This window comes from Arvicola amphibius, chromosome X, assembly GCF_903992535.2.
Source record: "Arvicola amphibius chromosome X, mArvAmp1.2, whole genome shotgun sequence".
Taxonomy (NCBI): Eukaryota; Metazoa; Chordata; class Mammalia; order Rodentia; family Cricetidae; genus Arvicola; species Arvicola amphibius.
In genome coordinates this window covers 86,714,995-86,739,792 of record NC_052065.1, presented here as the reverse complement: position 1 = coordinate 86,739,792, position 24,798 = coordinate 86,714,995, and the positions used below count along the sequence as shown (strand labels likewise).

General features: G+C 45.7%; 1 protein-coding gene across 1 annotated transcript in view; it reads right to left on the bottom strand.

Annotated features, from left to right (window-relative positions):
* Positions 1–12,396: 12,396 nt before the first annotated feature.
* The window catches only part of Drp2 (dystrophin related protein 2), a 28,917-nt gene continuing 16,515 nt past the window's right edge, over positions 12,397–24,798 (bottom strand). Inside the window, exons 13-22 of the mRNA XM_038316650.1 lie at positions 23,807–23,964; positions 23,325–23,491; positions 21,369–21,480; positions 18,636–18,772; positions 18,261–18,326; positions 17,970–18,035; positions 17,066–17,209; positions 15,243–15,480; positions 12,900–13,020; positions 12,397–12,521 (exon numbers count right to left, since the gene is read on the bottom strand). Coding sequence (XP_038172578.1) covers positions 12,397–12,521; positions 12,900–13,020; positions 15,243–15,480; positions 17,066–17,209; positions 17,970–18,035; positions 18,261–18,326; positions 18,636–18,772; positions 21,369–21,480; positions 23,325–23,491; positions 23,807–23,964 — 1,334 coding nt within the window. The remainder of the gene's footprint in view (positions 12,522–12,899; positions 13,021–15,242; positions 15,481–17,065; positions 17,210–17,969; positions 18,036–18,260; positions 18,327–18,635; positions 18,773–21,368; positions 21,481–23,324; positions 23,492–23,806; positions 23,965–24,798) is intronic.

The window sequence follows — 24,798 nt, the reverse complement described above, 5'->3', positions numbered from 1 at the left end:
ATATTTTGTTTTCTCCATTTATAGTGAATGAAAGCTTGGCTGGGTATAGTAATCTGGGCTTGCATCCATGGTCTCTTAGTTTCTGCAAAACATCTATCCAGGACCTTCTGGCTTTCATGGTTTCCATAGAGAAGTCAGGTGTTAGTCTGATAGGTTTTCCTTTATATGTTACTTGACCTTTTTCCTTTGCAGCTCTTAATATTCTTTCTTTATTCTGTATGTTTTGTGTTTTGATTATAATATGGCGGGGGGATGTTTTTTTTTTTTGATCCAGTCTACTTGGTGTTCTGTAAGCTTCTTGAACCTTAATAGGAATATCTTTCTTTAGGTTTGGGAAGTTTTCTTCTATAATTTTATTAAATATATTTTCTGGGCCATTGAGCTGTAATTCTTCTCCTTCTTCTATGCCTATTATTCTTAGGTTTGGTCTTTTTATTGTGTCCCAGATTTCCTGAATGTTTTGTGATGAGAATTTGCTGGACTTGCTGTTTTCTTTGATCAGTGCATTTATTTTCTCTATGGTATCTTCAGAATCTGAGATTCTTTCTTCTATCTCTTGTATTCTGTTGGTTATGCTTGTTTCTGTAGTCTCTGTTCGTTTACGTAGATTTTCCATATCCGGCTGGCCCTCGGGTTGTGTTTTCTTCCTTGCCTCCATTTCAGTTTTCAAGTCTTGCACTGTTTCCATTATCTGTTTGATTGTTTTTTCTTGGTTTCCTAGGATATCATTTACGGATTTACTCAATTCTTCAAACTTTTTGTTATTCTTCTCGTCCATTTCCTTAAGGGAGTTTTTCACCTCCTGTTTAAGGGACTCTATTACTTTCATAAAGGCCTAATCTCCAAAATATATAAGGAACTCAAGAGACTAGACTTTAAAATGCTAATTAACCCAATTAAAAAATGGGGCACTGAACTGAACAGAGAATTCTCAACAGAAGAAGTTCGAATGGCCAAAAGACACTTAAGGGCATGCTCAACCTCCTTAGCAATCAGGGAAATGCAAATCAAAACAACGCTGAGATATCATCTTACACCTGTCAGATTGGCTAAAATCAAAAACACCAATGATAGCCTTTGCTGGAGAGGATGTGGAGTAAGGGGTACACTCATCCATTGCTGGTGGGAATGCAAACTTGTACAACCGCTTTGGAAAGCAGTGTGGAGTTTTCTCAGGAAATTTGGGATCAACCTACCCCAGGACCCAGCAATCCCACTCTTGGGAATTTACCCAAGAGATGCCCAATCATATTACAAAAGCATTTGTTCAACTATGTTTATAGCAGCATTATTTGTAAAAGCCAGAACCTGGAAACAACCTAGATGCCCTTCAGTGGAAGAATGGATGAAGACAGTGTGGAATATATACATATTAGAGTACTACTCGGCGGTAAAAAACAATGACATCTTGAATTTTGCATGCAAATGGATGGAAATAGAAAACACCATCCTGAGCGAGGTAACCCAGGCCCAAAAAGATGAACATGGGATGTACTCACTCATAATTGGTTTCTAGCCATAAATAAAGGACATCGAGCCTATAATTCGTAAAAAAAATCCTAGAGAAGCTATATAAGAAGGTGAACCCAAAGAAAAACATATAGTTATCCTCCTGGATATTGGAAGTAGACAAGATTGCCGGACAAAAAATGGGAACATGGGGGTGGGGTGGGATGGGGGGATGGGGGGATGGGGAGAGAAAAGTGTGAAGTGGAGGATGGGAAGAGCTTGGGGGAATAGGATGGTTGGGATATAGGAAGGGTGGATATGGGAACAAGGAATTATATATCTTAGTTAAGGGAGCCATTCTAGGGTTGGCAGAGACTTGACTCTAGAGGGGTTCCCAGGTGTCCAGGAAGACGCCCCCAGCTAGTTCCTTGGGCAGCTGAGGAGAGGGTGCCAGAAATGTCCAGATCCTATTGTCATACTCATGAATATCTTGCATATCACCATAGAACCTTCACCTGGCATTGGATGGAGAAAATGACAGAGCCCCACATAGGAGCACCAGACTGAGCTCTCAAGGTCCTGATGAGGAGCAAAAGGAGGGAGATCATGAGCAAGGAAGCCAGGACCGCGAGGAGTGCTTTTACCCATTGAGACAGTGGGACAGATCTAATGGGAGACCACCAAGTCCAGTCGGAATGGGACTGATGGAACAGGGGACCAAACCGGACTCTCTGAATGTGGCTGACGGTGGAGGAGGACTGAGAAACCAAGGACAATGGCAATGAACATGAACTCTACAGCATGGACGGGCTCACTGTGAGCCTTGTCAGTTTGGTTGCTCACCTTCCTGGACTTAGGGGGAGCTGGGAGGACCTTGGACTTAACATAGTGAAGGGAACCCTGATGGGTCTTTGTCTTTGGAGAGGGGTGGAGTGGGGGTATGGGTGGAAGGGAGGGGAGGGAAGGGGGAGGAGGAGGGGAGGAGATGGAAATCTTGAATAAAAAAATGAGAAAAATAAAAAAAAAAGAAGGAAGACTAATGGACATCAGCATGTCCAGACAAAGCTAAGCTAATATTTGAAGAGAAGTATGAGACAATCTTAAAAGCAAAGATGATATAAAACTGCTTCCTAGAAACATACAGAACTGAAAAGATGTGACAAGGAAAATGTTGTAATAGGGAAAAGAAATTCTGTGTCGGGCTAGGCCAAAGGGCTGAGTTTGAAATGGAGACAAACCTTTCAGGGCAGCCAAGGTGGAGGACTGGGCCAGCAGAAAGATCTAAAACACACACTAGACTGTGACTTTTCAAGAGCACACGAAGCGACTCGTGGAGGTGGCTACAAGACTCTTTACTCACCTCCCTATATTGACGGAGGCGATCCTGATGCCGTGTCTCACCTGCCTTCCTCATTCTCGGTGGGTGGAGGAGGCCTTTCTGCTTCTGGGGTCCAGCTATAGGCCATAGGCCTGCTCAGCTACAATATAGCATTGACAACTCCACAATAGGGGGTCCATCATCTTACATGTCATCTGAACCCTTTCATTTCAGCATCATCCTTTGAGACAAAAGGACCCGGGAGCTTAGAGCACTAGTCCATTTTTGTTGTCTCTGTAGACAAGAAACTGTATATATCTGGGTATCTTGTCTTATCTCAAGCTGACATATTGACATCTCTGAAGACTTAGGAAAAACAGGTAAAATATTAAATAGTCACTTGCATTAATAATAATATAAGTTATAAATCTATAGTTGGAAGGATAGTATTTGTTGAGTGAGCTAAAATATTAAAATTAATTTCCCCTATCTAGCTTTACATTTTAGATGTGTTTTAAGGTTTTTTTTTTTTTGTTCTTTTTTTTTTTTTTTTTGGTTTTTCGAGACAGGGTTTCTCTGTAGCTTTGGAGCCTGTCCTGGAACTAGCTCTTGTAGACCAGGCTGGTCTCGAACTCACAGAGATCCGCCTGCCTCTGCCTCCCGAGTGCTGGGATTAAAGGCGTGCGCCACCACCGCCTGGCAAGTTTTTAAATTCTGAATGTGACTTGTATTTGTACTGGACAGCATTGCTATGGACTGGCAAGGAAAGAAAAATTGGTGCAGGCGAAGGACTAACAGAGCTTTATTTTGCCATAAAATGGCATTAAATAAAATGGGTCATCATCAGCTCATGGGGACATTTTAACACTATATATCTATTGTAGGTCCCTAACCCCTTATTCTCAAAGGGATGAGAAGAAATTTCCTAGCAGAATGTTTTCCCAGGAAGTTAGTGGCCTTCCCCTCTCTCACCCAGGAGATTCTGAGCACAAGGACACTAGGCTCAGCCCAGCCAGCCACCTGGTACAGGCTGATAAAGATGGCCTAACTCAGGAACAGTGGCCTTGCTCTAAGAAAAAGAAAAAAAAGCTGACTTAGCAAAATGGGAGGGAGCAAAAGTCCTTGCATGCGTACCAAAGCAGTTTCAAAAAGCCTCTTTGTAGTTATGCCTTTAAAAGCTTACTTACCCCACAGAGGAGATACAACTCTCTCTACCACACTGTAACGGGTTTAGTAGACAGGTGTTCCAAACATGTTTGTATTACGCTGATTAAACCTTGCTTATTACAGTCTGGGCCTCTCTGGTGGTCTCTCTCTGGGGATCGTAATCTGGGCATAACATTTGACGCATTGGCTGGGAATCCCAGAGATTCCATCAGGATGATGAAAGTCTGGAGGTTTATTAGCATCTACTGGTGAGAGAGCACTCTGTATTTTGTCTCTTGTCTCTTTGCCTCTGTCATTTTGTCTTGTCTGTCTGACTATGGCTGCTTTGGCTTTGTACTGGTCAACCGATTTGGGATTTTGATATCGACAGGTGTTTCCAGACAGGGGCCTTTCTGGCCCTGGGTCATTTCCAGACAGTGATGGGAATTCTCCCAGTCTCTGGTCATTTCCAATCAGGGGCCTTCCTGGCCCCGGGTCATTTTTAGACAGGGAGTTTTGCTCCCAGGTCAGTAGACAGGAATGGGAATTCTCCCAGTCCTGGGTCATCTCCAGACAGGGGCCTTCCTGGCCCCGGGTAATTTCCAGACAGGGATGGGAATTCTCCCAGTCCTAGTTCATTTCCAGACAGGGGCCTTGCTGGCCCCAGGTTATTTTTAGACAGGGATGGGAATTCTCCTATGGAGCCCCAGTCCTCTCTCCCCAGTCCTTAGGGACGGAGAGGAGAGAGGCAAAATCTTGGAGAGCGCCCAAAAGGAACTGGGCACGGAGAGGTTAGGGAGTGCACGCCTGTGACTTGGAATGTCACTACATCAGGTGCATGGTGATCCCCTGGAGTTCCCGAAAAATGTTGTCTCTTTGTTTATTATGTTTAAGACAGGACTGACGAGGACTGAAAAATCAATGGGACAAAACTTAAATGTGGAAATGCGGATGACAGCAGCCCATCTAGGGTCTGTATCCCTGGCCCTGAGCCAGGTCTGATGAGAATACACTGTCTGGGTGCTGAGTGCTAACTAAACCTTGAGACTGCAGGAAATGCAATGTGGCAGAGGACCTGGGTGGGTGCTGGGGGGCTCCAAGGCCAGGGAGCAATGGCACCTGGGATAGAGCAGGTGGCAAGTCATCATACACCTGGCTGAGGGCAGAGGAATGCCTCTTCAGAAGGCAGATGGTGGAGCTAATGAGAGGCCGGCTGCAGCAGAACAGGGCAGGCCCCTCTCCCTTGTTCTCTCTCTGCATCTTGAGAGTCTTAGACTTAGGCAGGAGAGAGGGACCTGCACTGGGGGTGGCAGTGAACTGACTGCTTGCAATTAAGAAACTGCAAATGTAAAACAGAGAATCTGAGATCATAGTAAAAAAAAAAAAGTTAACAAAAAAAACCACTTTTTAAAAAAGCATTGACAGCCAAGGACACTCTCTGTGCCTCTTTTCTTTTCTGAGCCAAAGTATGATAACACTCAAGGTCTCTTCTGCTGGCCAGCAGGTTCCCGTCTTAACCCTTTCCTGTCCTGATACTGCTTATAAGAAGTTTTAAATCATACCAACCTGTAACGTTAAAAAGTGTTAATTTTAAAGTAAATGTCAAAGATGCATTGTATTTGAAAATGCTTCTGTTTTCACAGAAAAAAAATGTATGGGTTACAAATACTTATCACCTTTGATTAAGATACATATTTCTGCTTTTGTTTTATGCACTGTTCTGCTGGATAAAATCACAGAAAAAGATTTTGCTAAAAATTTGCATATTGTCTAAAAAGTTCTTAATTGAGGTTTTTATATTGTTTAAAAAGTAAAAAAAAGGCAGGAGACTAAAATAATAAAAAAAGAAGTTTGTCTAAAAATATCTGGCTTAACCAATAAAACAAAGATAGAAAAAGAGCCAGACCTAAAAATTACAAAAGGTATATAAAAAGTCACAAAAGGTATAAAAAATTATACAAGGCCAAAAGATATTTGCTGTAATTTCTTGTACCTAAATGTTTAACAGTTAATTCTGTTTTTTTTGTTTAAGAAACCTTGTTTGTCTTGTTAAAAGGTTATGTTTATTTCGTAAGAAAATTATGATCCTTGTTTTGTTAAAAAATTAGTCTTTGGTAATTATAACTTTTGTACTTGTAATTTTTCTCTGAGCTCAGGTCATTAGATTTGGGTTCACAAAAATTTGGATGTCTTTTTGATATAGATAATATTAAAACTGTTTTATGCTGTTCCTTATTGATATACAAGAATGTCAGTTACCCTCCAAAGCCGCAGAGAAACCCTGTCTCGAAAAAAAACCAAAAAAAAAAAAAAAAGAATGTCAGTTACCACCTGGAATAGCTGGGACTAGACTCCCAAAGAGAAAAACAGTTACAAAGAAAAACACCAAGGCCAGGTGATAGTCACCAAAAGCATCAGCTAATGTTTAGATTTTAGCCTCATTGTCTTTGCTAAAATCATTAATTTAAAGGTTCACTCTGACAAAAATATGGTATATAGTTCTGGTCTGTTAAAAATACAAGTTAATAATCAGTCATCCTCAAAGTACTGATATAAGTACAGGGATAAGCCTTATTTAGTCCCCTGTATGTGTTTTAAAGCTTAAAACAAGTAATTTAAAATAAAGTCTGTCTAATCAGAGATACCTGGACAGCCCTAAATACTTCAGAGAGCTATAGAAAATGGCATTTAAACTAATCTCTAAAAAGCTTATATCATACAGAGAACCCCAGATCCTAACAATGACCCAAGGTCTCCAAAGAAGACTATGGGACACCATGATGTCTCCACCTGGTTAATGATGATGCTGACCACTGGGCGAGATGGACCCCAGTGCAACACCTGATACCAGGGCCAGGCCCAGACTGCGGACAAACAGTAGGACCTTGGAGAATTGATTGTATCACTTTTGCCTAGACAAAATAAGGCAAGTCTTTTCCATATCCATCTTCCATAGAAACCAATCACCTTATGTGTCTCTAAAGCCTGCTGTTCTGATCCTTCTGCCTCCAATGCTATGGAGACCTGCATATGCTGTATATCGGCTGGTCTCTATCATTTTTCTGTTTTGTGTGTACTTAAGTATAATTTATTTATCCTTCTGAGATCTCTGATTGTATGAATGGCTAGACCAGCTATAATATCAGTTTAAGAACAAAAAGGATATCCAGACCCTTCCACAAAGCTATAGCCAGCTTGTTAGCTCATTATATATAAAGGTCTGAGGATATAAAAGTTCATAAATATTAAGGGTCTACAAAGTAATTTAAGATAGTACTAATAAACAATAAAACAATGACTACATACTGTTTGGGTTACAAGCTCAAGATTTTCTGTGTTTTTACTGGAACTCGAAGGTATGAGTCTATTTTTACTGTTTTATAGATATCTGTTATTTGCTATTTATGTAATATAGATTTTAATATGGACCTAAAAGTTTCAAATGTATTAACTTCTGTTCCTAGTTTAAATTTGTCTCAACAGGTTTCCTCTTGGTTGTCAGACACAAACAAACATTAATTGCTGACTACAACCTGCTCCAAATGACTGTGGACCGTGGACTTGCTAAAAACTGATGTGGACCAGTCTAGCCAATGTGAATGCTCCCTGGCTCTTCAACAAAGTCCACAAACCAAATGTTCCTAAAATGTTCTCTTTTTGACTAGCATTTCACATTTGTTAACCCTTGACAACAACACCCCAACTTTTAATGCTAGAAACAGTTAAAAGAATACATCCTCCAATAATCCCTGGTTAAAATAGTTAAGTTAAAAAATAAATAAAATAAAAAGACTCTGTAATTGTAAGAGAAAATTTGGCCAAAGTTAGCAAGGTCAGCTCATGATTGAGCTGAGCCTTAGGACCAAGAGGAGTGAGAAATGTAGGACCTTCACCCCTTATTCTCAAAGGGATGAGAAGAAATTTCCTAGCAGAATGTTTTCCCAGGAAGTTAGCGGCCTTTCCCTCTCTCACCCGGGAGATTCTGAGCACAAGGACACTAGGCTCAGCCCAGCCAGCCACCTGGTACAGGCTGATAAAGATGGCCTAACTCAGGAACAGTGGCCTTGCTCTAAGAAAAAGAAAAAAAGCTGACTTAGCAAAATGGGAGGGAGCAAAAGTCCTTGCACGCATACCAAAGCAGTTTCAAAAAGCCTCTTTGTAGTTATGCCTTTGAAAGCTTACTTACCCCACAGAGGAGATACAACTCCTCTCTCTACCTCACTATAACGGGGTTAGTAGACAGGGGTTCCAAACATGTTTGTATTATGCTGATTAAACCTTGCTTATTACAGTCTGGGCCTCTCTGGTGGTCTCTCTCTGGAGGTCGTAATCTGGGCACAACAACATACATACACACACACACACACACACACACACATATATATGTATATATATACAGAATAAACTGAATATATATGAATATGCTTTCATAGAAACTCACGGTAGTAGCCTTGATTTTTCTTATATTCTTTCACTTGTTAGAAAATCTCAAATCAATGAGAAAATTTAGAAAGCATTACTTATCCTGTGAGGCAAGCTCTTCTTTTGGAAGGGGAAACTTGAAGGGGCCATAAATATAGGTAACTGTGGCCTGTTTGACAGTGTCCCTGTGGCTTCTTGACCTGTGCTTTGCTCTTTCCATCCTGAAATATTGGAAGAGGGCAGAATGTCATAATTGGAAAGAAGAACCAGAGGAAGCAAGGTAAACCAATACAAATTTATTCTTTTTAAAGCAGAATTCAAGGATAAAATGGGAAAAGCACCACAGTGAGTGGCAACTGAAGTTAACCCATTCGCTCCTAGCCCCAACCCTCCATCCCAAACTTTTACACAGTTGCATGCCATCCTTGACACCTCTTCCCCAACCCCCTCCCTAATTTTCATCCTTTTGATTCGTTCTTGCAGCCAGAAAACAACAGCACAGCAGACTTCCGTCTGCCTGTAATACTGCCTTGGGAACAGCAAGGATATTCATCAGGTCTCCTTCCATATATGGCAACTAAAGGAAGAGATGGACACTGGGAAAGGAGCCCTGGTCTTGAGTCTTTCCCTCCCCGCACAGTCGCATGCATTAAACAGTGAGAAGTATTTTTGTTCCAAGTACCAGGCTTCTACAGGGAGGCCCACTGATTGGGCTACCCAGCTGAGGAGGTCTATTGCCACAGCCTTAGGTTAATGCCTCCAGGTTCTCTCCCAGGACTTTTCCTAAAAAGGCAGCAACTTTGCTGGTTATCTGTCAACAGTATCAAGGGAAATTGGATGGAATTACTGACAGAAAATGGTCCCCAAAGGCCACAACTCTGCCACTGAAAATGTGAGTTCAAAAATGCTCTAGCCTGAAGCTGGACATGGACCCCCCCCCAAACCCTTTTAAAACACCTATCCCAGAAAACAAAGGTAGTCCTTAAAACTAATCTGGTGGTAAAGATCTCCCAGCCTTGGCCTCTGCCTTTCCCCTTAGTTTCTTTTTAGCGATGGTGGTCTGCCAGACCCGTTCACAAAACACTTGAAAGCTCAGTCAGGTTTCTTCACAGGGAAATACTGCCTCACTCTAGGCCTTGAGAGAAATATCGAGAGCCATCCTCTGCATTCTGAAGAGAAGGGCACATTTCCCCCTGGGTGGAAAACTCTCCAGGGAACTATGTACCACAGTCTTATGTCTTCCAGCCAGTCAGCCTTCCGGAACAATTGCCAATCATTGTGAGGCTCCCCTGCTGGCGCCGAAACACAGCTGTCCACCCTATGGCTTGTTGTTCTCTATCGAATTCCGTCCAGAGGAAATGACCTACATTATTGGATAACCAGTCCAGTAAACACGTTCCTCATCACTGACCCTAATCTCCTCAGTCAGAAAGTTCTCCTTAGGCTACTAACCCAGCGACCCATCCACTACCTTCTAGTCTAGGGCCATACGTTACACACGACTCCTTTAGGAGTTACAACACACAACTTACCCCAAAACATAGAAGACATTTTTGCTAAATTCAACCCCAGTGTGAATTCACACGGTCCAAGGGGCCATTTCCATCTCTGCATGGCAACCGCCTATGCATGCAGCAGTGACTGCTACTGGACCCTTGAGCAAGACACTCACCTCAGGCATTGCAGGGCAACACAAGACGGCAAAGTGCCAGTGACTCCCTTAGTGAGGCTCCAACCTTGACCTGCTGCTCCGGTCTACCTCCAGCACAAATCCTACATAACAAGATCAACATCTTTTCTCCCAAGTCCAGTCCAAGGCCACTGTCACAGACCCTCAGCAGCCTAAGAGCTCTCGAGTGGGGCGGAGGCTAAAGAAAGGACTCTCCTCACAAAAGATTATCCCATAGCATCCATGCTCCTAAGCCCTAGGGAGGCACACACTTGGTAGTTCCCGAGTCTCCTATTCCACAACAAAATGATCTGCATGCTGCCCACAATATAGGCCTCGACAAAGACGCCTCCTGCTGCTGATGACCTGGCTCTGTGCTTGATGCTTGCTTACCAAATGCTCACCAGATAAGCAGAATCTCTAGCCCAGAGACAGACATGAAATTGGCCCCCTGAACCTGTGGCGTGGTTGGGGAGAATGCAATCTTGACTTCAATTAAGCCCCTGCTCTGTCTCCCCCAGAATACATCAGACCAGGTTCCTAGAAGTTCCGTATGTTGGCCATGGCTTCGTTTATACCATAGAACTCCAATCATCCCACTCCCTCCTGACCTTGGTGACAACCATTGCATTCTGTAAGGCCATGAGCCAGAGCTTAGGAGCTCATGAGACCATGGGACGTATTCTGTCTTAGCCTGGCATAAGCCAGCAGACTCCTTTCGATCCTTCTTTTCTGTGTGGAGTGGGTAGAAGTGGGATGTGCTCTACTTTGGTTCTGAATCATTGTGAGGGTAGTCAGAAACAAAACTTCCCAAGTCTCCATGGAATGAAATTTGGAATTAGTGAAGAGAACAGAATGTCTCTTCCTGTTTGATTACTCTGTGGCCACAGACTTCCATCGCTTTGGTCTTAAGGTCAGCTCGCCTCAAATATCAATGGAGAGAAACATCGTAGGGGCACAGCCAGGGTGGCTCTATCTTTGCAGCCAGATAATGAGGCTAACAGAGAGCAAGGCAGGGCACTAATTCTTCAAGAAGTATTAGAATTTAATGTGTGAGTGAGGCTAGGGGAGCACTGATGGATGGTAGATATGTAGAATAGATACAGATGCATGGATAAACTCAAAATTTAGTCAGCAGCAAGATTCTGGGGAGGAAGCGCTCCTCTAGAAAGTAGCCTAAGTGGGCTCTGTCTCTGTTCCAAGTTCCCCAGCTCTTCTCACCCCCATACTCTATTCTGAACAGTTGCTGGACAAAGGAATCATGGTATATACAGTCTAGGAAAAGTTAGTTCATTTTGAGGACTGGGTTCACATTTCAGAGTTAGCAACAGTTTTATGCACAGGAAGACTTTGGTGCTATCTGGGTGGAATGGGGCCCATTTTCAGATTCAAGTCTAGCGGTTTTTAGGCAGGGACCACTATTCAGGCTGGTCAGTAGTAACTTTCCAGCCTATGCTACCAAATGGTTATAGCCTGGAGAGTGGCAGGCTCACACTCCCCAAGGATAGAGGGTTTCTTTTCCTTTCTCACCCAAGAAGAGAGCGAGCAAGGCATCCCTGTTGAAGAGGTTGCCACTCCTGTCCCGGATCTGTGGGGACAGACTTGGAAGACCAAACAGTGGTTTCAGATGGGCTCCAGAGCCTCTCAAGGAGTCTCTTGGGATGGCAAGATCTTCAGGAAACAGGAGGATCATGGGGGAAATATAAACCCACAGTATTTCTTTAATGTTTCCAAATATATGGTGGAAGCATGTCCACAATGAATTGTCCTCTCAGAGAAGTCTGATAGGTACTGTGGCAGGAGGAACTGAAGGTATTTCAGTGAGAAACATGTAGGTAGAATCCTCAAGGTGAGACCTATGCTCTGTAACTGAAGTAACAGGACATACACGGCCCAGATTTCCCTAAGGGGACTCTGGAGGGGTGTCTCAGGGATACCCGTTTGCCTCTTTCAATTGGGCCAGGGAGTAGAACTAACCCCTCCAGGTTTCCATAATGTAGACACCCTGAGGCCATTAGACTTTCCCCTCCATGATTCCACAGAGAAGGGAAAGGGACCAGTGGGCATTGCTTAGCTCTGCAAGGTCATTCTCGGCTCCTCATCGGGATGACAAGTGCAGTTTGCCTTTGCCTGGGCTGCAACAGCAGGATAGCATGAGGGCTAGCCTCGCTCTAAAGGATTAACCGGAACATTTCTAGAGGAAGCACACCTGTCTTCCCCCATCCCACCACATCTCACATACCATTGGATCCCTGCTGCTGCCCCAGGTCCAAATAGCTCTGGTTGAGGAATATGGGGCCAGTGGGTACTGGAAAGGTTGGGCAAAGGTTGAGGGAAGGCATTGACAAGAATCAGGAAAGGAAATGGACTACGGGATGGGGGTCTGACTCCATCAAGAGGCCAGCAAGGTATTGGCAGTCACATCGGAGCTTCGCACACTGGGGAAGGCATGACGGAGTTTCTCCATGATGTCTTCTAAGCATAGGCTGACATTCTGGCTCTTTGACCCCACGTCATCTAAGTTGGAAGAGAAATATCGGGAAAGATTACTCGAGACTGCCTTACATACATGCAGGCAAAACACCACTGCACATAAAATAAATTCCACAAAAAAGAAGAAAGCCAGCCAGGTGGTGGCGGCACATGCTTTTAATCCCAGCACTTGAAGTCGGCTGCTGTTGTCTGGATAGCAGGTCCAGAGTACTCTCACCCTCCTGTTCAGAAGACTAGCATGTAGGAGTCACTCTCTAGACAGTTTTTTTAGAAGATGCATATGAGAGAAACAATTAAGAAATCAATTACACACAACCATAGTCCCAGCCCTAGCAAAACTTTGGGCAGGCAATCTAAGATAGGACAAATCGCTGGAGGAAGGGGCTAGGTGGGGGAACTTACCTGCTGCCTCAGTGTCTGGGGTAGTCTGGCCCTTCTCCCGTGGATGACCGCCTTCTGACTGGTGTGGCGAGGAAGCCAGGGATGAGCTTGCAGAGCCATTGCCATCTGATTCAGTAGGTGGCTAGCAAGAGTTAAGACAGGATTTCAGGTGGCTTTGCCTTTCTGACCTCACAGACTCCTGAGTTTGAAAGGGACATTAGAGACCTCATGCCTATCCTTATGCCCTGGGTCTATAAGAAGCTTTTCATAGTGCCATAAACCAGGACTTCCCCCTTTAGGAAACCTCTTAGACGGTCCAGGTATCAGTTAAATTCTTCCTTTAACATCACGAGTCAAAGACACTGCACCTAAAGGTCCCTTGCTGCCATTTCAATTATAATTAAGCTATTTAGAGTCCAGTTATCTCTGGAGTTTCATCGCTGTATACCTGATTCTGAGTTCATGACATAACAGTACATGTTAGGAAACTCAAGGAATTCATTAAATACATCCCCTGAACCAGAGAGGGCAATGAAATACACGCCATAAAGAAGGCAGAATGGGGGACTAAGGGTGAGAAGGAAGGGAACTAGCTAGAGGGCGGCATAGAGCAGGGCAATGGGGGAGAACAAAGTATGATCATACAAATGTACAAAGAGGTCGTGATGAAAATATTACATGAATGTGAACTTAAAAACTGGTTAAGAAAAAAGGCTGTTCCTAGGATAATGCAGAGAAGGGATGCCACTGTCTATCACATATGATGACAATGACAGTTAACATATATGATGAGTGTACTATATTCCTGGTATCTACCTGAATTATGCAACAATGCACTATTTAATTTTGGGTTTTTTTTTCTAGACAGGCTTTCTCTGTGTAGCCCTGGCTGTGGCTGTCCTGGAACTAGCTTTTGTACACTAGGCTGGCCTTGAACTCACTGAGATCCACCTGCCTCTGCCTCCCAAGTGCTGGGATTAAAGGCATGCACCACCACTGCTGGAGCATTATTTGACTTTTAGGATGATTAAAATCCTACAATGTTGGTGGTATTACTTTTTAAATTATTATTATTACTATTACTAGGTGTATGTGTGTGGTGTGTGGAGACTCGTATATGTTATGGGGTATATGTGTAGGTCATAGGAGAACTTCGTGGAGTTGGTTCTCTCTTTCCACCGTTATGTGGGTTCCAGGGATTGAACTCAGGTTGTCAGGCCTGTGTGGCAAGGATTTTATTAGCTGAGCCATCTTGCTGGTCCTTTTTTTTAAAAAAGATGTATTTTTATCTTTTATTTTTGCATATGCATCTGTGAGTGTATGGCCCAGGTGTGCAGGTACTTCTAGAGGTCAGAAGAAGGTGTCTGATCCCTTGGACCTGGAGTTACTCTTGGTTGTGAGCCGCAATACATGGGTGCTGGGCAACTCAACTCTGGTCCTCTGGAAGAGCTGAGCATTCTTAACTGCGGAGCCATCTCTTCAGCTCTGTTGTTTGTCTCACTTAAAAACAGCTGCTATTATCACTACCTCTGTTTTATAGACAAGAGAACTGGGGCCCAATGTGGTTATAGAACTTTCCCAGCACCCCTCCCCAGGCACTGGCTGACAGCACTATACTCAAACCCAGGCTGTCTGATTCCAGAGCTGCCTGACCTCCCGGAGACAAAAAGGAAGCCCTTTATGGTAATATATTTCTCTTGCCAAGCATGTCCAAACCTGAAAATGCCACATTTTGGATTGTGTGTTGGCGTGTGTGTGCTCGTGAGTGTGCATATACGGCCATGACTGTGGAGGCCAGAGAACAACTCTGGGTGTCATTCCTCAGGTATTATCCACCTTGCTTTTCTTTATTTTAAGATACAGGTCCTTCACAGGCCTGGAACTCACCCAGTAGGCTAGGCTGGCCCACAAGCCCCAGTAATCCACGTCCCTGGCATGGCGATTCCATGTGTGTGTTACCACATCTGGCCTTTTCTTTTAAACATGGCCTTTGCTGATCCAACCAGGGCCCTTGTGCTTTGTGCTTTACTAACTGAGTCCTTTTGTCTCAGATGGGTTTTGAAGTGAGTTCTTTTAATACCAGATTCCAATGGGCTGGGAACTAGAAAGTCCTTAAAAGTCCTTCCTCTGCCTCCAGGCAGGAGGCAGCTTGGGACACACAATAGAGGTGGTGTGGAAGAGGATGTAGCCATACTGCCCATTTCTTTCTTCATCCCTTCATCCCAGTTGCCCGTCAGCTCATCCCAAGAAGTCACCTGACTGCCGCAGTCAAGGGGTGCTTTCTCTTTTCTCTGCTGCACCCCCATCTCTCCATGCCCTCCTCCCGAGTCAGGGGCCACCCTACTTCTGTATCCCCAGCCTCACCTGCAAGAGCAGCTCCCTCAGGCGCTGCAGCTGAGACTCCAGCTGCTTGTTGTGGTCTTCAAGGATCTGCATGCGCGTCTCCAGGCGGCTCTTGTGCTGCCGCAGGATCCTGGCTTCAGCCAGGAGCTCCTCATTGCGGTGGTCCGGAGTGGCTTCACTGGAGCCCTCAGTCAGGGTGGGTGCCTCCGCTGCTTCCTCATGTTGCCACTTCAGGCGCCTCAGCTCTCCCTGGAGAATCCTGCCATGGACATGGAAGCCAAGACCTAGGGCTTTAACAGGGTCAACTGGCCATCCAGATTCCACAGGGCCCCCCTTCCCAGGTGCGAGGGGTCACTGGGCTCTCCTAACCCAATCCCTGGCAATGCTCTGTTTGAGAGGGCCACAGCCATTTCCTCTCCAGTCCATTTGACATTTACTCTGCCATCCTGACGCCTCAGAGCAGTGAGCTGACATTTCACATAAGCAATGTCTTAGGGCTTTGATGCTTTGGGGATTAATTTTGACTTTCAAAAGCAGGCATGAACATGTTCTGCAAATAAAAGAGGCATTAGTGCCAATGGTTTACCTACTCCACTTATAGACTTTTAGATTCTAAGGGAAACATACATAAAGAGATCACCTATCCTGCTTCTTCTCTCTATAGCCCAGCCCCCCATCTGACCTGCTTCTTCCCTCTACTGCCCCCCATCTGACCTGCTTCTTCTCTCTACTACCCCCCCATCTGACCTGCTTCGAGTGCTCACAATGGGTCGAGGAAACACTCCAAAGAGACAGCCTACTTTCAGGCCCACTACTTCCTGTTGTTTGGGCAAACAGAATCACTCTTGCTAGCACTTCCCAGTGCAGGCTCCCCACTGCTCTAATGGAGCAGTTCTCCAGACCACCCCTAGTGAGCAAGCAGGGTTTTGATTTTAGTTCACACCACTATATAATGATAATGTCCTAATGCTCGCAACTGTCCACAACTCACAACACTGCCAATCCCCTGCCGCACAGGCTCTACAACACTCGAATCCATGTCTAGCCTGTTCAGTGTGATGGACCACTAACCATGTGCTTGATCCTGACCATGTCAAGTTTGCGAGAAAGGTTTTGAAATGCCTACTGTCTATTTGTGTGCTTGTCTTTCCTGGACTGGTGACACACACTTTGCAAGCCGGTCCTCACCCGCACTCCACCGCTTGAGGCACACACCGAGGGGGGGGGGGCATGAGGACCGGGGACACTAACAGCCCCTGACAGCTAGTTAGAAACAGAACCTCAGGCCCCACACATTGAGGAGTCAGGACTTGAGGCTTCCCAAGCTTTGCAATGTACTCCTGTGCACAGCGCTCCCACAGGACTCTGCTCCAAGAGGCTCTGCAGTTGTTACTTGCTCCCTCCAAGAGCTGTCAACTTTCCTCGGGCCTGTTCCTCTGTGAGATTAATGCCATTCCTAGTACTTTGTCTCTTCTGGTTCGGAAGTGCTGTATGTACTGTCACAACCCCCTGGGGAACTTTCTTCAGGATCAAGTAGTCCTTTCAAGTTTTAGTACAGAAAGTTCTTTGAGAGCAAGGACAGATTATATTCTCTTCTGCATTCTTCTAGGGTTCTCTCCGCCTGTATCTAGTGGGTACTTGGAAAAGTCAGGGTTATATTACATCTGATCCTCAAAGTAACCCTGGGAAACTGGTATCATTATCCCTATCATACAGACAAGAAAATGGAAGATCATAGGATGTAAATGACTTGATCCAGGTTGTATAACACATGAAGTATCAAGATTGAAACTCAAGGCACCAGCCTCTGGCACCACGCAAATTTATGCCCGGGCCACACCTACCGGTTCTCATCTTCTAAATGGGCCAGGATCTTCTCTAGCTCTCCTTTGCTTTCTGTCCCCATGCCGCACGGAGCCTGCTGTCCAAAGGCTGGCTCCCTATCTGTGATGGGGCTCGAGTGTCGCACCAGGTACTGGTCCTCATCTCTGCATAGGTTTAAGGAAAGGAAAGGAGGTGACCAGGTGTTGAGCACAGACGCAAGTCAGGGAGCTAGTGCTCAGATCCTGGCTCAGCCCCCAGAAAAGCTATGCTGGCCCATCCACTTTGAAGTCACATAAAGAAAGCCAGGCCTCAAGTTCAGGCTTTGGAAGTTGAAAGAGGCGGTATCTGAGAGGACGAGGAGATATTTCCAGGATGCTGATGCTTCTGAGATCTTCTCAAGGATGATAAGAAAATCACTTCTCTTTCTGTGCTGTTGCCATTTCGATGTTCTCTTTCTTTCTCACCTCTCAGATTGCCCCATATAGTCAGCTGTCCCTGGGCCTTCTTTACAGGCAAGGGGCCTCCTTTAAATACGCAAGGGCACCCTCTCTGTGCTATAACACCAGGGCTCCCTTAGGCCAGACTTCAATTGGGAGTCTCTGTCTTCTTCTAGGGTTGGTGTAGCGTTAGATGGGCTTTTGTTTCTTGAGCATGAGATAACAGCTCCTTTCTGTAACTGCAGATAGCAACCCCCCCCTACAAAGTTGGGCATGGAAGGATGGGATCTTGTGATAGAAGGGGCTTGGGTAGATAGCTCAGTTGACAGATGGAAAATTGCCTCTCTTACTAAACAGTGTAGTCAGGAAGCAGCCTTCCTCCCTCGGAGAATCAAGGACCCTAGCCACCAGCCTCCCATTCTCAAACAGTGGCAGAAGGATCCCAAGGACAGCTATTTCTGGAAAATTAGCAGCTGTAGAAACTCACATGCTGTCATCTGGGGACAGGCTGTCATTAAAAAAGGAACAATTTTGACTTTCCATCTCAGCAAGCCTAGAAAGAAAGAGCCACAGTAAGAGAAAAAGCAGGATGTGGGGCCTGCTTCCACCTCCAGCAATCTAATGGCGCAATCGGATAACCGGCTTCGGGAGCGGCCCCCCACCTACCACCACTGGCCATGGACAGTCCACTCTGCATCCCCCCCGGTTCATTCCAAGTCTCCTTGCCCTTGGACTTCCTACAGTCCCTACCCTAACTCCCACTGAAAGGCAGTGGTACCTGCTGGCGAAATGCTCAATTCGAGAGTGTGTGTCCGCATGTGGCAACATCGGGGAAGAAGCCGGTCTGGGGGAAAGTAGCAAAGATTAAGAGGACCAGAAGCATCTGAAAGCCTGTCTGTCTGTCAGCACTCCCATCCCTCCCATGCCAAGATGGTAATCTGATGCAGAGAGCAGATCCAATCTTCCCCTATTTCTCAGGCCAGAGGTTAAGTCAGACTCAAGCTGAACCACCTTGTTCGCTAGGGGCTTTCACTTGGGAACTTTCTCCAGCTCATCTGGGACTCAGCCCCTTCGCAGCATAAGTGAGCTGCATGAGGCCACCCACAGCCTCTGCAAGACCATCCGCAGCCTCTGCAAGGCCACCTGTACTCACGTCTCACTGCACTCAGTCTCCAGCACTGACTGCACAGGCAGATAACCTCGCTGAGGGTGTTTGCTGAAATACTGCTTTGAGCGGAATTTATTCTTTAAGGTCGTGGCGAAGTCCCTCATGTTTTCACTGGATGTGGTCTGCAGGAAGACAGGACCAAGGGACTCACTGTGGTGGCTTCCACACACTATGAGGTGTGACTCTTCCACTGGAGTTTAGAATGTGACTGCTACCCCAATGTTGTTTGTGCCTACCATACCCCTCTCTCCAAATGTCTGTAAGACCATATCCTAAACTCAGAACTCTAGGAAGGTAGACTTGAGGGGTGAGGGCCAGGGTGAGGAGAAAGGAAGATTTTCATCTGAAACTTTAGATGCCTCTATCTGCAGAGTTGGAAGTTTTTACGGTAAGTATGTAATTGCTGCATTTTAAGATATCGCTATTTGTCATTATGCTGGGCTTGGTCTGGTAACCATATTGTTGACAGCTCATGGGTTCTTTGCTGCCAGACAGAGAAGACGTGCTCTCACAGCAGCTGTCCTGGACTTCTGGCTCGCTCAATCTTCCCATGCCCCTTTCTGTGATTGTCTCTAATCTTAGGTGCAGGGTTGGTGTTGCACATCAGCCAGTTGGAGCTGGGCAGCCCACAGTCACTTATTATTTACACTGTGAGCAGTTGTGGAGCTCTGTAATAGTACCCATGGTGACAACACCAGCTGACATGCCAACACAGATGGAAACTCCACATGGTCCCACCCCTAAACGAAGAGCTACAAGGGGTGGATGCCCGCTGGGAGAGAAAGAACCATTCTTCTCCGGGGACAAGCCCCCACATAGGTCACCCCTGGACACGTGTGCACACTAGCGAAGCTAAATAGACTCAGTAGACTGTATATATGTGAGTGCATACATATGTATATTGTATATATATATGTGTGTATGTATGTATGCACGCATGTATATACATGTAACAATTAAGGAAGAGAGCATGCATTAGGGAGGGGGCACAGGAAAAGTTATAGGGGGTACAGTATGTAGATGCACTGCTCATTCATGAACTCAAAAAATAAAATTATCATATAAATTTTTTGTAATAATTTTTTATAAACTTTGAAATTTTGTTTATTTACTTCGTGTGTGTGCGCGCACTTGCACACACTATGATATGTAAGTGGAGCTCAGAGGACAACATGCAAGCGTTGGTTCTCTTCTTCTGCCATGTATATTCTAGGAATCAAATTCAGGCTTGGCAGGGAGTGCCTTTATGTGCTGCGCCATTGCGCTGCCCCTTTTCTAGAAGTTCTAGGAATGGAGAAGCTGAACAGGAGGCAGAGGATTATCAGCTAACCTCTTCTACCTAGTTTTCTCTGTTTGCCCTTTATAATGTTTTGTGTAAGCGATAATAAAGCAGAATTAAAGGGTGTGGCCCCTATTCCCACTGGCTCACACATTCCTGTGCTAAAAGAATTTGAAGATAACACCTTAGGAAAGTGGATTATATAGAAACAGGTTGAAGACGGAGCAGTGGGTGGGAGAGAGAGCCAGTGAGAGTGGACCTGGGCTTCTGGATGAATCTAAGGGAACAGAAACTCCATACAGACACTGAGGGTGGCACTGGAGAGATGGCTCTGAACTTAAGAGCGCTGCAGGTCCAGAGGCTGCCGTTCGAATCCCAGTATATCCACACTGTTTTTTTCACTCCAGTTCCAAGGGACCTGATACCCTCTCCTGGCCTCTTCAGGCACCAGGCATGCAAGTGGTCCACAGACAGATGTGGGGGGCAAAGCATCCAGACGCATAAAATTAAAAACGAATAACTCTCAAGGACATCAAGGGAAGGAGCTCAGGAGGCTGCACAAGTAGGAACCCTATGGCTGAGCTCACAGGCACGGAAGGGAGCTGCTCAGGCATCTGCGAAGGGAAGGCAGCCTGTGGAAACCCGGGACAATCTGTGAGTACAGGTTAAAAAAACCTATCTTTTTTCCTTTTAATTGACTGAGCAATTTGAGCACAGGCTTTGGTACTGGCAAGGGGGTAAGAAAAAAACCCCAACAAACCAAAATTACAAAGTAGCAAGAAAAGACCCAGTCATTCAGCACAGAAGCCATACAAGAAGCTGGCCAGGAAAATCTTACATGAGAAGGGTGGGGGGTACCTTGCGCTTTTTTTCCCCTTGGGACATTATTTCTTCAGCGAAACAGCTAATGACAATTAAAGGGCTAAGAGGGCCCTCAGTCAACTGTGGCCCCAGTGACAGGAAAGCTATGATGGAAGACTAGGGGAGCCTGAATCCCCCAAACCAGTGAATCCCTACGGTTTGGGGAATGTTTCACCAGGAGAGCTGGCATGTGCCAATGCTACACAAAGAGGACCAAAGCCTAGCATCTGAGAGGTGCCCACCCCTCCCACCTAGTGTGTGAAAGGTGCCCACCCCTCCCACCTGGCGTAGAGGACCAAAGCCTCGTGTCTGAGAGATGCCCACCCCTCCCACCTAGCATCTGAGAGATGCCCACCCCTCCCACCTAGTGTGTGAGAGGTGCCCACCCCTCCCACCTGGTGCAGAGGACCAAAGCCTTGTGTTTGAGAGATGCCCACCCCTCCCACCTAGTGTGTGAGAGGTGCCCACCCCTCCCACCTGGCGCAGAGGACCAAAGCCTCATGTCTGAGAGATGCCCACCCCTCCCACCTAGTGTCTGAGAGGTGCCCCCCCCTCCCACTGGTGCAGAGGCTGCATACCGGAGTGTAATACTCCATGATGGGATAGTGGAGCTTGTTGCCTTTGCTGGCTCTGCCTGTCAAGAAGCAGGTCTGACAGATATCCACGTTAAACTGTTTCAGACTCCGGTACCTGGGGGAGAGAAGACATGGTCACAAAGACAATCCAGTGGACCACAGGGACCTCACCATTTCCCCATTCAGATACACATATAGTAGGGAGTGGGGCGCAACCTGCTATACCTAGTTGTGTGAAATCCTCAACCTGTGAAATAGCCTATTCCACAGACCACCAATCCCCAATGAAATGCCAAGTCCCAGATCCCAGGAAGTGTGGGAAGGGCATTGCTTCAGCCAGGGTCAAAAGGGGGCCAGGAGGAATAAACATGTCATGTGGTAGCTTTCTAAACAAGAATGTCCCCATGTACCCTCCCTGCCCTGGAGAAGTCAGACATCCAATATGAAGGCAGTTTATTCATTAGCTGTGTTTAAGTTGGCTGAAGGTTGTTTTCAAAGGTTTTCTATAATAGCTCTACTTATGACAAAACACAGAACAGTCCTTTCCATCTTCGGCTAAAGGCAAGCTAAACTCCCCTGGTTCTAGCAGCAGCGAAGAGCGAAATGCCTAGACTCCCAACAATCCAGTATCTATTTCGGTGTTTACAGCTAAACAGTCAGGTTATCTTGGGCAGTCATGTTTCCCCTCTGGGTCTAGTTCGCTCAAGTTAGAAAAAGCACAGTGTTTGCAGGGACAGTTGTATGCTAGTAGTCTAAAAAGCTAAAAGGCTGACTGGATTGAGACCGGCACTCAGTGCTTGCCTAGCATGCCCAAGACCCTGGGTTCAGTCCTCAACGGCATACTGACAAACTTTAGGCATTTTATGAGCTCAGTTAGCTTTGCAAAGGAAGGAATGGGCTATAATTGGGGAGGCTTCAAATGAATTTCAATCGCATTTCATCCCCTAAGCTTGGCTATGGGATGCACTAAGGCGTGCTGCAGTTGCTCGACACTGTAACCTATTGCCATTGATGCTGTTTACAGCTGAGAGGAATGTGCACTTACCTTACAACAAACCTCATGAAGTTCGGGGGTTTATGATCTTGTGTTGGGCTGCATTTGTAGCCATCCGCAGCTGCATAGCTGCTGGTCGTTTACACCTATGAGACCATTTACATCTATGGCACTGGTTCGGTCTCTTCTATGGGAAATGCTTACCATGTTTGCTCAGGGTTTGCTGACAGAGTGTCTGCTAACCCAGAAATCCTTAATGGGGCATTGCCAACAGATCTCAGATTCTTAAAGATTTATTTATTATGTATTTTATGTGTATGCGTGCTTTGTCTGCGTGTATGTCTGCACACCAAAAGAGGGCATTGGATCCTATTATAGATGGTTATGAGCCAACATGTGGGTGCTGGGGATTGAACTTGGGACCGCTGGAGGAACAGCCATTGCTCTTAACTTCTGAGCCATCTCTCCAGTCCCTCGGAGTTTTAGATTATGGAACTTTTTAGATTTTGTGAACTTCACCTGCATGGTAGAAATGCTATAAACTGTGCACACATGAATCTGTCTCTTTGAGATTCTTCACTGGGATCTTTTGCGTGTACCCTGTTGTTCATTTGTGATGGAAATATTTATATTACAAATGTTCTAAATTAGGGTTCTTTTTTTCCCTTTCTTTCTCTACAGTTGATGGTGAAATACCTGCTGACTCAACATTTGGTACATAGATTTTTTTTATATAACGTTTACTATATATTTCTAAAAACCTGTAGTACTTTGTATTACAACTAGAACAAACATATTTCCTTTCTAATTTCTCAGAAGTTAAACATTTTTTCAATAAAAATCTTATAATAATACACCAATAACACAGCATAGACAGACTGTAAAATATAATCATTAACTAATGCCGTTTTGTAGCCATTGTTGCACCCCATTTTTCTCATCCCAGCAGGTGCTCAGTCCCATACCTGAACCCCTTGATGGGGCACTGCCTACAGATAGAGCACTTGGTCTGATGCTTTACTTGCTCAGCGATGGTGACCCGATGCAGAACGGCCAGCCACACCATAGACTGCGGCTCCAAGTTGACCCACTCTAGGAACTCGGAAGCTTCGATGACTGGCTTGCCGGTGCTCTAGAGGAACAAGAAATCCAGTGGCTATGACTGGGTTCAAGTACCGTGCTGCTCGCATGCCAGGCAGCTCTTAGTGAAGCAGGGGAACCAGCACCCCTTCCGAAGCCTGTTCACCTTCCGCCTTATCTTACGGACAACCTTCCTTGCAGGACCCCAGCACCATACTCCAGAGAGCCGTTTGTTCTGTTGTCCCATCTCAACAAAGCTCCTTTACTTCGGAGCACTTGGCACCATGAGATGCTGGTTTCCCCCCTTCCACTCTCACCATCCCTTTCGTCTCGCATCCCTTCCTCGAGTCTACAGCTCCATACTTACAAAACGAAAGCAACTACGGACACTGGGCTCCACATTGCTGCCCCCAAACGCTGCCACTTCGCCCAGCTGACGGGGCACTTGAATGGCTTCATGAAGCAGGGCACCAAGATGGCGTTGGTCACACTGGCTGCCTGAATTGGCCACTTGGCTGAAGAGGTCTGCTGGGCCCATCATCAACAATAGCCAGCCCAAATTTAGGAATGGCCAAGAGCATGATGTGAGGAGGAGGAACCGGAAAAGGAAGACAGAGAAAAAGCACATTGCTGAACTAATGATTTTTGAAACCAGAAAATCCAGAAAGTCACCTCCAATCTCAACTTCAAGGGTTCTAAAAAGAGCATTCCTGAGTTTGGGGTAGGGGAACTAGACAGACACAAATAGGGCAACATCCATGGGAGAGGGAGGAAGGGGGAAAGGAGCAAAAGGGAGAAAACAGAAGAGAGTGGTGAAGAGATAGAACACAGGAGGAGAACAGAAAGGAGAAAGAAACTGACAGATAGATATTGACGGGGAGGCGGGGGGAGAGAAAGAGAGAGGGGGAGGAAAGAGAAAGAAAGAAAAGAGAGAGGAAAGGAGGTCTGTGTGTGTGAGGGGAAGGAAAGGAGGGAGGGAGAGAGAGAGGGGGGAGAAGAAAGAAGGAAAGAAAGGAAGGAAGGAAGGAAGGAAGGAAGGAAGAAAGAAAGAAAGAAAGAAAGAAAGAAAGGAAGAAAGGAAGAAAGGAAGAAAGGAAGAGCGCTAAGTAACACAGTACTGGGCACAGATGTTACAGTGCTGGGGAAGCGGATGCCTCCTGGGTGTGGGAACACGCACTAGGCAGCTTTCCCCACCCTCAAGATATGACAGCTTTTCTAGGATCTCCTCTAGCCCAAGCCAACAACCTTAGCAACCCCCCTCTGGCCATATCATACATTGCTTCGAACCTCACCTAAGGCCTATAAAATACACAGGGGGGACTGAAAACATCACCAGGTGGTGTGAGTACTCCTCTGCAG